Below are 12,592 nucleotides of genomic sequence, written 5' to 3' on the forward strand. Positions count from 1 at the left end.
TGTTATTTAAACTGATTGAGTATTGAAATGACAGCAGTATTTGTTAGGTGCTGTTTTCCTCTCATTTAAATATATAATTCTGAGATTTCTTAGTGAAAATTATATTTTGATAACTATGAGAACATTATGTTAGTAGATTGAATACATATATTTTATTATATTTATATATAATTTTTAAGTCTCATAATATTTGTGTTCTTCCATGACATTATTTCATGCATTAAGATTCTTTTGTTACCATCTTAATATGATGAAACTCCTGAAAATTATAAAAATTTTGACAAAACATAATTTAAAATACTTTTCATAACATCTAAACTTTTTTCTTAATTGATATAAAATAAGTTGAGCTTTATGTATGTTTAGAAAATTCTCTCTAAAAATGCCTGCAAAATACTAAGATCTATAGTTTGCCTCTGAATGGATTCTATTTTTCTTATTTATTCAGCAGGGCTATTATTAGTTAATAGACTGATTCTTGAAAAATGCACTGTGTATTGTTAAGTTTAACAAAGAATACCTATTTTTTTTAAAAAACTAAGACTATTTCATTAATTTAGAAGTTATGTTATCAAAAGAAACAGGGAAGAAGCATGCTACCTATTCATTTATTTGCACATTAATTCGTATAATACATAGGCAGTGTCCCCATTCTTGGTCAAAACATACTTTTTCCTGTTTGTTTGGGGTTTTTTTGGTCCTGCAGTGCAGCTTGTGGGATTTTAGTTCCCTGATCAGGGATTGAACCTGGCCCTGGGCCGTGAAAGCACCGAGTGCTAACCACTGGACTGCCAGGGAGTTCCCCTGTTTCTTTTTTTGTGATTGCCTTTTCCAATTAGATAGCCCTTCAAAAATGGTAAAGAACATTTTGCATGTTTGTCTTAAAATTTAATATCTGGTGATATTTATTTATATTTTAAGAAGTCTTTGTTTCTGGACTGTATTATATAACCACAGTAGCATATGTAAATAATTTGTGTGTTTTCTATTTCTTATAGATTCTACAAAGAAATTAAAAGACGTTCTTGAAGAATTCCATGGTAATGGTGTGCTTGCAAAGTATAATCCTGAAGGGGTAAAACCTTTTTTCTTTATTTAAGTTTCATATAGATGTTTGGGGGAGGGATTTCTTAATAAAGAATCCTTGGAAATAGATATTCATATACAAAATGAAATTCATAATGAAATGCTATTCTGGAAGATACATTAAATGGTGTACTACTTTTTTCACTCAAAAGCATTTTGCTAATGAAAAGAACATTTCTATATTGTGTGCTTGGAAGTGTATAGATTATTTATAATACATGCTAGGTTCTTTTCCTAAAAGTCAGAAAACAGTTTTAGATAGAACAGGAGAGAAAGTGTGTCTGACTCTCTCTCTCTGACATACAGATGTTAACCCCAAATGAACATTGGCATGGGGCAGGCAGTATTCCCTTGACTGAAGAAAGATTCTGTGATGGCTTTAAGTGGTCTCTTACTTTAAAGAGCAGGCTTGGCTACAAAGAGAGGAATTTTTTTCTCCTTATCTTGTTTTAGCCTGTTACCAATAAGCTTATGAATCTCTCCCTGTAAAAACTTGATGTCCTGTCAATTGCTTTGAAGCATCTTGCTTGAATGAATGTCTTTCCCTCCCTAATTATTTGTTAATAACCTTGTCTTTAAGACAAGGTTAGCTGAGAAATGTTACATATTAAATGTTTGATCATCATTGCTGTAAGTTCTTTTGCAGCTTCACCAAGTGACAGTTGGGTTGTATGGGAGCTAAAAGAAACTGCCCTTTGTAGAAGACTCTTTTGCCTGGATATATTATCTAGCCATTCATTAGATAGATTTGTTTGCTGATTAAAATGTGATCTGTTTTTTGTTTTCGTTACCATTGTGGTTTTGAATGTTTACAAAAGCACAGTTCTTGGCTATCCTTAATATTTAACTTCTCTGGGATTCATAGAACTAACATTTTAGTCAAAACCGAATCTCTAAATTCTGACCTCAAAATGTTCATATTGTTTTATAATTTCCTTTTAGTATTTCCAGTACTTACTATTCTTACTCCAATATTTACTATTTTTCCATCCATATTTTTATTCTGTCTGCATTCTAATACACAATTATACTTTTTTTGTTTTTGTTTTTGTTTTTTTTTTTTTTTTTTGTTTTTTTTTTTGGCTGCACACGGGCTTTCTCTAGTTGCGGCGAGCAGAGGCTACTCTTTGTTAAGGTGCTCGGGCTTCTCATTGTGGTGGCCTCTCGCTGTGAAGCACGGGCTCTAGGTACACGGGCTTCAGTAGTTGTGGCACACAGGCCCAGTTGCTCCGTAACACGTGGGATCCTCCCGGACCAGGGATCGAACCCGTGTCCCCTGCATTGGCAGGCAGACTTCCAACCACTGTGCCACCAGGGAAGTCCCACAATTATACTTTTTAAAGCTCTTTAACCTAAGATTTATTTTCTTTTTTAAAAATAAAGTTAATGTTTAGTGCCTACAAATGATGCAGAAAATAGACAATTTAAAGCTACTCCCATTTGCCTATATCATGAGGGAAAAAAGCAGGCATCTGGCCTACATTTTCCTCACATTTCATTTTCCTAGATGCTTTAGAGTGAGAGAAAGAATGTTGGCAGATAAATTGGTAGAACTGAAAATCTCGAAGACCAAGAAAGCGGGGTTGGAAAGGTAAAGATGACAGCTTTACTGAATTGCTGTAAGACCCCAAAAATTCATTAATATTTACATTTCCCAATCATAGTTGAAAACATGCATGTTATCTAATCTACATACAGAGAGAAAAACAGTTTTTTCCCCCTAAAGATAGCTGTCGGCTATAAATTCAGTTGGAACGTGATCTTGTTTGTTTCAATTATTTCTTATTTAAAGGACTCTCAAGACTTAGTCTTACTGATATTATATGTTTCATGGGGATTATCAGTCACCATGTACTGGATTTATTGAGGTAATTACTAGATTCATTGTTAGACACACATATGATGTCAGCCTTTTCAATAATGTAATACCTCTCCATGAGGTATTATACCTCTCCTCTGCTCTTGAAGTGCATTATTAAAATAATGACAGTTGAAAAACAAAAAAGTTAGATCTCATTAGGACCCAAAAGTATTTCTAAATTAAAAGTGAAATCACTCTCAAATTTTAAAGCTGATAGGTATTTTCCCGTCAGGAGAAAAATTTAAAGTTTTTATGAGTCTTTTAAACACTAGTATGTATTTTACAGAAGCTAATAGGAAATATTTAGGAATATTCAGTTTTAGAAATAAATCTTTAAGGCCTAGAGATTCTGTTGAGTACGTGCCTTCATCAAGTTTATAAAAGGTTACTTTAATAGTAGGAAATAATTCATACTGTCAACTCACATGTGCAGTTACCACTCTCTATTGACTGGTCAAGTTGAGCCCAAAGTAGGCATAGATGTGTGACTACCTAATTGATGTTCAGTTGTACAAGAAAAGTGATTAATCTAGTCTTGCTTTGGAGTAAATGACTAATACTTTGTTTTCTAAAATGGAGGTGGCTTGTATCATCCATATAAAATGTATTTACAAAGAGAAAACAACCTAAATATCTTTTAAAATTGCTTCTCCCCTTTACAAAGTAAAGCTGCTTAAATAGTAGATGCATTATTTTTCTTATGATTCACTTGAACTACTGAATTATAAAAGCTCTGTGTATAAAAGCTTAATCCAATGAAAATGTGACCTGTTTAAGTCTATTTGAATAGAGGAGAAATATTGTGTAATATATGGATGACTCATTTATTTTTAATTTCTATGAGGAAATAAATGACAGACTCATAAAATATAAATTTAAACAATGGCTTTAAAGATTCTTTAAGAATAAAAACTTGAGAAAGGTGTTGAGATAACCAAACAAATATGATTATAAAGTTTTTAAGTAAAGAAACTCATCTTAAGAAAAGTAAAATGGGGCTTCCCTGGTGGCGCAGTGGTTGAGAGTCCGCCTGCCGATTCAGAGGACACGGGTTCGTGCCACGGTCCGGGAAGATCCCACATGCCGTGGAGCGGCTGGGCCCATGAGCCATGGCCGCTGAGCCTGCATGTCCGGAGCCTGTGCTCCACGACGGCAGGGGCCACAGCAGTGAGAGGCCCGCGTACCCCAAAAAAAAAAAAAAAAAGTAAAATGACTTTCCCAAGATTAACCATCTAGGTTTGTGACAATAACTGTAGTTGAAATCTGGTTGTCTGGGATCCCAGTCTAAGACGTTTCCTCTTCACTTAATTGGCTAGGCCATTAGAATGAGAGGGAAGACCTGAGGAGATGAGAAGGATAAGGGGAAGGGAAAGGTATTTCACATGCACTGAATGACATTGCATGTCATTGCAAGCATTACATTGCTTCTGTAATGAGCACAGCATTGTTCCATTGTACATAATTATTACCGACTCATGCTCTACAAGGTAAGAGATGCCTATCAGTTTCCACCTAATCTTATGTGGACAATATAAAGAGTACGATTACAGGTAGATTGTAGTGGCCATCCAGTCCTTGTGAGAAGGTTCATAGTAAAACACACTCAGAACATCTCAGATGTAACTGATTCATGAGAGTCATCGAATTTTATACTATGAGAAAGAATCAGTTTGGCATTGCATATATAAATATTTTTTCCCTGGATTCCAAATTCCACACCAAATTATTTCATTGACATCTAAATAGATGGGAAGAAATTAAGCAGTGGCTTATGTATAGAAAGATATTTGTCTTTAAAGGGGTGGAGAGAGGCTGGGTATGTTATTCTAATAGAAGGAAATAGGAGTGGGGAATAAGTATAATCAAATTTATCTATATATATGCTGTTATATTTTCACATTCTTCTCTGGAAGGTTTTAATTATACTGTATGTGTTATTCATTATATTTATCTCATGTCAATTAGAACTGTTTGCTTATTACATTCTAAGATTGATTGATTCAGTGATTCTCAAATTTTAGCTGGCATCAGAATCACCTGGGGGGTCTTCTTAAAACAGGTTGTTGCCTCCTCACCTTAGTTTCTGGAATGGGGCTCAGAATTTTCTGTTTTTATCAGTTTCCCAGCTGATGCTGAAGCTGCTATTTTCGAACCACATTTTTAGACCCATGGATCTAGGGTATGCTTTAAAATCAATGTGTAAACTTGACTTTTTAGTTAAATTATCAGCAATATGAGATGATAAGTATAAATTATCTTACCTTAACGCATGTATTCTTTCTTTCCTTGCATGCGCAGAAACAAGACATTCTTAAACAAGTAAGACATTTTCTTTTCTATTAAAATCTGTCCTTTCTTTATTCTGATGTGAGCTATGAATTTCTTATCCGTATCACTGAGCTATACTTCTGTACCAATAAGATTCGTATAATATACAATATTAACTGTAATACTTATAAAGTTATAAGTGACTGGTTTTTGTTTAAATTAAAGACTCAAATGGAGGAGCTGATACCTCAGTAGAATCAAAAAGGGTCCAGAGTGCCGGCTTCAGTTTTGTAGACTCTTGAACTTAATTTTCTAATTTCACCAAAATAGAATCAGGCTCTGGTAAAATGATCTATTTAATGAAAGTCTTAACTTATTATTTTACAGTGGGAGATTTAATAATTGCTTTTAAATGAGATGGATAAGGACTTTGTAATTGGTCTACAGTGCTGTTAGAATCTGTGAAGAAAATATGAGTGAAAAGCTCTTGATTTTAGCCCTCCTGGGAAAAAGAGCAATCCATCTGTTGTTTCAACCAGTCTCTCCTAGTAAAGTCCATTTTGTCAAGGAAGTTTTAGGTCCATAGTTCTGTTGGATCCCTAGAATTACAACACATTTTTGAGTTCTCTAAATGGAGATGTTTATATCCTGCTGGGAATATATCTTACTAAAGTGCATGAGCTGTCTAAAACCATAACATTGTCTCCCTTGGACAATACTGGCTATGTACTAGTTGCTTCTTATTCACAAGTTTCCCTGTTGTTTCAATGACAACAAGCACTGCAGTTTCATCCCCAACATGTCCCAGTACAATTGATTACATCAGAATGATCTTGACTGACTTAGACACCGGTCCTACATACTACAGTCTCCTAGGATGAAGCACAACTGAAATGGCAACTCATTGACGGTGATGATTTTTACCAGCCCCTTTCACAGGATGGCCTTTCCCTGATCTCTTCCCTGACCTCTGTGGAAACCTACTAGCTCCCCCAAAGACTGTCTACATGAGCTTTATGTTGTTAGGAGGCAACTCCTCAGAGTAAACAGTTGCTTTTATTAAGCAGGTCCTAGTTTTTAAAGGGCATTTGTTGAATACCTTACTCAACAAACACTATTCTGCGCAACCTTCATCCCTGCTCCAGGCTGCTTGAAAACTGGTGACAAATGAGCGTCTCTTCTTGGGGTCAGTAGAATGAGCTTCTTCCTTCCTTTTCCTGGCTCAGCCTTTGTTCCATATGCAGTTGTTTATTAGGGAAGGAATTTCAGTTGCAGAGTAGAAAGAATGTGGAAAGCTGAGGGTAGTCAAAAGGAAAAAGAATGAGGGCATGCATACGTATTACTCTATGTGTGTTCTTTGTTTATCAGTGTTCTGTGAGTGTAGGGTTTTCTTTTTACATTTCCTGTCATTAGATGATTCTTGGCCTAAGGCTGAGTTAAATTTTCATAGCTCCCTGGGCGTACTCTATCTTTGTACTCAGTACTCTGTACTGGGTTTGTGTTATTCAGACAAGTGAGTTGCTTCAACCCCTTAATAAGAAACCTGGGATTTCAGAACCTACATTTTGTAGTGCTGCTGCCTAATGTATATTTTAAATGTCTTTAACAAGGATATTGACACTATTATAATTATTAGCAATGATATAAACACCCTTGTATTGTAAGGTATAATTGTACTTCCAGAACCAAATTCAACCTTTACCATTAAAGAAAGCACCTGGAAAGTATAACAGAGAAAACATGGTCTTAGGGGTCTTAGGTTTCCAACTGAACTGAGCTCAAATTCATATCTGCCACATATGAGCAGGTCTTGGACGAGTTACTTCATCTCTCCTAGCCTGAGTTTGTTCACCTATAAAATGAAGACAGTATTGTCTCTACTGGGTTGTTAAAAGGGTTAAATTCTAAAGTATATGCAGAATACTTAAGTCTCTGTCTGCCAGGTGTTCCATTGATGTTTTGAGGCAGTGGCTGTGAATCACGCTGTAAGGAGCAACACGATTTCATATGATAGTTCTGGAAAATTTAGGAAAGATGAAAGGGAGAATATCTGAGACACACCCCAACCAATCCTGTAACCTTGATTTTCTCAGAGCCTCACTTTCCTCATCTATAAAGTAGTAAATGTAACACTGTCACTCTAATGTCTTCCCAATTCTAAATTAATTTCCTTCTACCGTGAGGTATGAGTGGAAGACATGACATGGGATTTGCTTCCCCTGTCAGGCCTGATTGCAATCCAGAGCGCTGTCCTGGCAATAGTTATGGTGTCTGTTGTATTTGCTCCACCTCTCACAACTGCATAAATGCCAGGACAATTAGTTAGCAAGGAATGGATGTAACATGTTAACCAGTATTTCTGCTTCTCTTCCCTATTACTATCAACACAATTTCAGTCATCTTCCTCCTCTTATCAAAGCTACAACCAGAACACAGTTTTGAAAACGTACCAGCAAATTGAAGAATAAAATGCCTACTACAATTGTTATTAACCCAATTTTGACTGTGTATTACTTATTGTTAAATACATAGTAACTTTTATTTCGCCATGTTGCTTCAGTCTTTATGCCTTGATACTCAGAGAATTGCTCTTGCATAGAATGGAACCACATCCAACAATTTGAGAAAATACTTGCATGGATACTTGTGAGATTAATTAGTTATGTCATAATTAAACAAATCAAGTTGAATAACTTCTTGCAGGTTTCTTTTAATTGCACTGAGGATCAAATCTCAACATTTACAAATAAAACAAACTATTTTATATCTCTGAAAACATCTAGAATTTGAGAACGGACCATCTGCTACATCTATCCTAAATTGAAAGCTTGGATTAATGATGTGACTGCTTCACGTGGCTAGGTGATATCTGTTACAGTTGATATGTCACAGTTGATCCATTTCTCCCTTAGTGTTCTGTAATAAATATACAGAAATTTAACAATAGGTAAATATTTAGGGTATATAAAATACAATTATACTAATTGCTTCCAATTGCTTTCTCTACAGATGAGTTTTAAAAACAAGGTTAAATAATTTGAAAAATAAACTAGTAACTCTCTTGAGTTTAATCATAACAGCTAACTTTGATAAGCAGTATTTAAACATTCTGTGTAGGTTGCTCTTTCATTTCTTTCATAACATTTATTAAGTAATTTATATGACTTAAAAATCAGGTTAGAGAAGAAGTGACGCTGGGATCTTCAGGTGATCTTTTTCACTTGTTCAGGGACAAGTAGAGCAAACTCTTTAGGTGCTTGCTACAACTAAAACTTATCTTAAGGTTTGTATGTTGTTTCTGTTTGTGTGTTTTCATCAACAGGAATAGTTTTTTTGAGCAGAAGTACATTTAAGGATATTAGGGGAAAATAAATCTAGAGATTTGTGTAGAAAAGCCTAGAGTGTCTAAGGATTTTAAGGGTTTTTTTTTTTAATAGGTAAAGGAAATCATGAATGATATTCCTAAGATCAACAAGTTAAATTTTCCACGTAGGAAAATACTTCTAAAGCCAATGTGAACAACAGGCTTAAGTTAAAGAGAAGACCAGGTATGAGTTATTGAAGCAGTCCAATCAAATGATGAAAACTGGGAGGGCAATTGGGATTGTAATAGAGGCTGGGGGCAGAGTTAGAACACATTGCAGATATATGGTCAAAAGTAATAGGTTAAAAAAAAAAAGTGGGCTTCCCTGGTGGCGCAGTGGTTGAGAGTCCGCCTGCCGATGCAGGGGACACGGATTAGTATGTCAAAAAGAGTTACAGTCAACTCAGTTTTCAAGATTGTGGAACTGAGTAGAGGTAGTTATGCCATTACTTTTTATTTTTATACTTTATTTTATTTCCCTTTTTCTCTAATGGCTAGTTTATTGATACACTAGTCGATACATTTGACGGTGATAAACCAGTTGTACTAGGTATGAATATTTAAAAATCAAAATCTGTCTATAGAATTATACTTTGATTAACTATAACATAGTAGCCTTTGAAGTCAGAAATATTTAGGTCCTTGGCACTAACTAGGAGCTTTTGGCTTTGGGCAATTTGCTTGACTTTTCCGAGCCTCAGATTTCTGTCTATAAAATAGGAGTGGTAGTAGCATTTACTTAAGGGGTTATCGTGAGGATTGAAGTATAGCATACACATAACATATTAATACTTAGTGCAGTTCCTGGAACACAATACCATTTAGAGAGTTTCCATTATATGCAACAAACATATTAAGCAAACACCTAATTTTATTTTTCCACTTATGGATAATAGAGTGTATCACTAACTATGAAGATTAAAAGGAGATATTGGAGGCTTTAAGAAAGAGTTTGGCATAAAAGCATGCACTGGTGAGAGATAAATATACAGAAAGTGAGAAAAGCACTTGGAACAAAAATAATTGGTTTGCGTCCCAAATGCACTTATTGCATGTATGTTATATACTGGATATTGTATCTGGACCTGTGGGAGAAATAGAAATGGTTAAGATGATCTTTGCTATCAAAAAGTGTCAAACTATTAAATATATTTTCAAATTGCTGACAAAATGCTTCAACTCAGGGAATTCTTAAGCCCTGAATTCTTAAGTCCTGAATTCTTAAGTCTTTACCCAGTTGTAAAATGTCAATCCATCACTCTCACATGCTGGCTGAGTATTTCCTAGTCTGCCTTCTACACCTTCCCATCTTGATTTTTCTCCCAATAATAACCCTGGTATATTTGGGCCTTGATGGATTAGAAAGAATAGAATTTATAGGATAGTATATATTTGAAACCATTCCAAATTTTTGGTTATTTTGTTATCATTAGTTTTATTGATTTTATTTTAATCTACAATATTAAATATATAACCATATGCTATTATATTTTAAAGTAATCTCATTTGAGATTTATTAAGTGAAACAGTACATTCCTGCTCAGAAGCTTTTTCTATTTCACAAATTCTTACCATCCTACCTGAATCAGTTTTCTTTGTTGCTAGATTTCCTACAAAGAGGTAATTGAGTGAAATTGTGCTATTTTTTTTCTTCTTTTTTTGCTATTCCAGTGTCCATACTTCAAATATATAAGGAGGACTTACAATGTAAAAGACACTATTTTAGGCACCACGTGATGCAGTGTTGTGTTGGATCTTTTAGTCTAGCAGGGAAGAAGAGATACTTGCAATTCTGCCTGCACACATACCTTCATTAAGAGAACTCCCTTTGGAAATTTTCTTTCAAAATAAAGATGCAAGTAAGCAGTCATTAAAAACTGACATTGTTAATGAAAATTGTATATGCATAGTTGTTCCCAAAATCTTTATTGAGTTTTCGAGGAGAAATAATTTTTAGAGCATATGGTGTGTGCCTCAGTAACAGCTCACAGCAGTTCTAGTGACAGCACTGAAACATAGGCAAGACAACGCCCTACTCTGTGAAAGTAGGACGGATTCCTGCTAAGTACAAAATGTAGTTGGATACAGACTCTTGATCACAAGATATACTGAAAATCACGATAAAAATAATCTGCTTAAAATTCTTCTAATCCATTATTTGTATTTCATAATTACTAAAATAACTTGGAGTAGCATTGTTTGTTATTCTTGCCATTTATCGTCTTACTGAAAAACATGTTTCTAATTTTCTCTTTACTGAGACTTAATAAATGTTAGTTTTAGGTAAAGACAAGTACAACTAATAAATTATGCACCTCTGAGGTAGTAAAAATAATTTCATTTGCCAAAACTAAGCTTTAAAAATCCAATGTGAAATTCACACTTTCACTTTCACTCTTTATCTTTAACAGAAGTTTCTCCATGGCAGTTTTAGGAGACTATCAAGGAGCTCTCTGAAATTTGAAGTAATGAACAATAAATTGCAATACAAAATAAGCATAAACAATGAGACATTTAAAGTGCACAGTTTTCTTCTGAAAGTATTTTAATATAAAAAAATATGTATTTGAAATCTCAGGAAGTTAGCCATGCATGCTACATATTAATTTATATACTTTGGTTCAGTGACCTTTACATCAATGTTCAATTTAATATAATTAGTTAATGATATAAATTAGACAGCAGAATTGAAATGGAAATGGTGAAAGAAAGCCTCTAATTTAAGTTACTGCCTACCTCATTTGATCAGAGTTCTTTTGCCCAGTAGCCAACAGTATTGTACACATAGCAGGTACTCAGTCCATACTTGCTGGTAAATGAATTAAAGTCGTTTCTTTGTGAATGGTTTTAGCTAGTACCTTAATCTATAATAGTTCAATGATTCCTTTTTTCTTTTAAAGATCACTTATTAATCAGCTGTGTATACAAGTTTGTTAGAAAGTGTGAAAATTGGACAATCTTTTGTGTGATATGAAAGTTGTAAGATCCTATTATATAAAATGATCCTATTATATAAAAGAGTCTTATGATCCTATTATGGTCATATGATCCTGTTAAAATGTGTTAGACCATGTGATCTCCTGCTGCAATCCCTCCAGTAACTGTTCCTCTCTACCTTAAAACCATAATGCTTTATTGACTGTCTAGTACATGTTACAGGATCAGCCCCCATCCACACACCACCAAAGATCCTATCTCTCTAGTCCTCCCTCAGTCCTGCTCGGGACCCCTGCTTTTCCTCACTAGCTCCTACAGCAAATCCTCTACAACAGGACCATCTTAATACCTCAGGATATTCGCACCACCTGTTTGATCTGGAACGTTCTTTCTCCAAATATGTACGAAGCTCTCTCCCTCGTCTCATTTAAATCTTTATTCAAAGAACCAATTCTCACTTCCTAGTCCTCAGATTTAAAACTGTAAGCACCCCTCCGCCATATATAAACCTTTCCTTCTTTATTTTTTTAGGCAACATTTAATACCTTCAGACACTGTACTTTTATCCTGTTTATTTTGGATTTTTTCTTATTCCCTTCATTAGAAGATAAGCCTCCTGGTGGAAGGAGTTTTGCATATGTCAGTAACATTTTTACCACACCACTGAGAACAGAGCCCAGTACAAAGTGGATGTATGCATGATGAACATTTGCTGAATATGAGAAAATCTTCATCCCAAGACTGCCAAAATAAATTAAAGTAATGATAGGATGACGACATTTATTTTCATTCACTTTGAATCTACTTGGATGAATACTAGAGTTATTTCTTTAGTATTAGCAGGGATTTAAACACCAAGAAACCAGATGGTCAGATATAGTAATGAAAGGCATATAGAAATGTGTTTTTGGGTTTGTGCCAACTTGGCAACAACATCTGAGCAGCTTCCCAAGTTTGTATTCTTTACAGATTCTCTGTGTTATCTCCCTAAATAGTCTGTGCCTGTTCCTTCAGGAAAAAAAAATGAAAAAGCAGTTTTCAAAATTTTAAACATCATTTGATGTATCTGTCTTTGA

At 34.6% G+C, this 12,592-nt stretch overlaps 1 protein-coding gene across 6 annotated transcripts in view; it reads left to right on the forward strand.

Moving 5' to 3' along the window:
* Window positions 1-12,592, forward strand: part of DGKB (diacylglycerol kinase beta) — a 639,375-nt gene that overhangs the window by 91,785 nt on the left and 534,998 nt on the right. For 3 of the 6 annotated variants that reach the window (XM_024767053.1, XM_024767055.1, XM_024767059.1), the window contains exons 2-3: window positions 999-1,075; window positions 5,246-5,266. In XM_024767053.1, coding sequence (XP_024622821.1) covers window positions 999-1,075; window positions 5,246-5,266 — 98 coding nt within the window. The remainder of the gene's footprint in view (window positions 1-998; window positions 1,076-5,245; window positions 5,267-12,592) is intronic. The other 3 variants (XM_024767054.1, XM_024767058.1, XM_024767060.1) reach the window with 1 other exon arrangement.

The sequence above is a fragment of the Neophocaena asiaeorientalis genome, unplaced genomic scaffold (assembly GCF_003031525.2).
Source record: "Neophocaena asiaeorientalis asiaeorientalis breed wild unplaced genomic scaffold, Neophocaena_asiaeorientalis_V1.1 scaffold70, whole genome shotgun sequence".
NCBI lineage: Eukaryota > Metazoa > Chordata > Mammalia > Artiodactyla > Phocoenidae > Neophocaena > Neophocaena asiaeorientalis.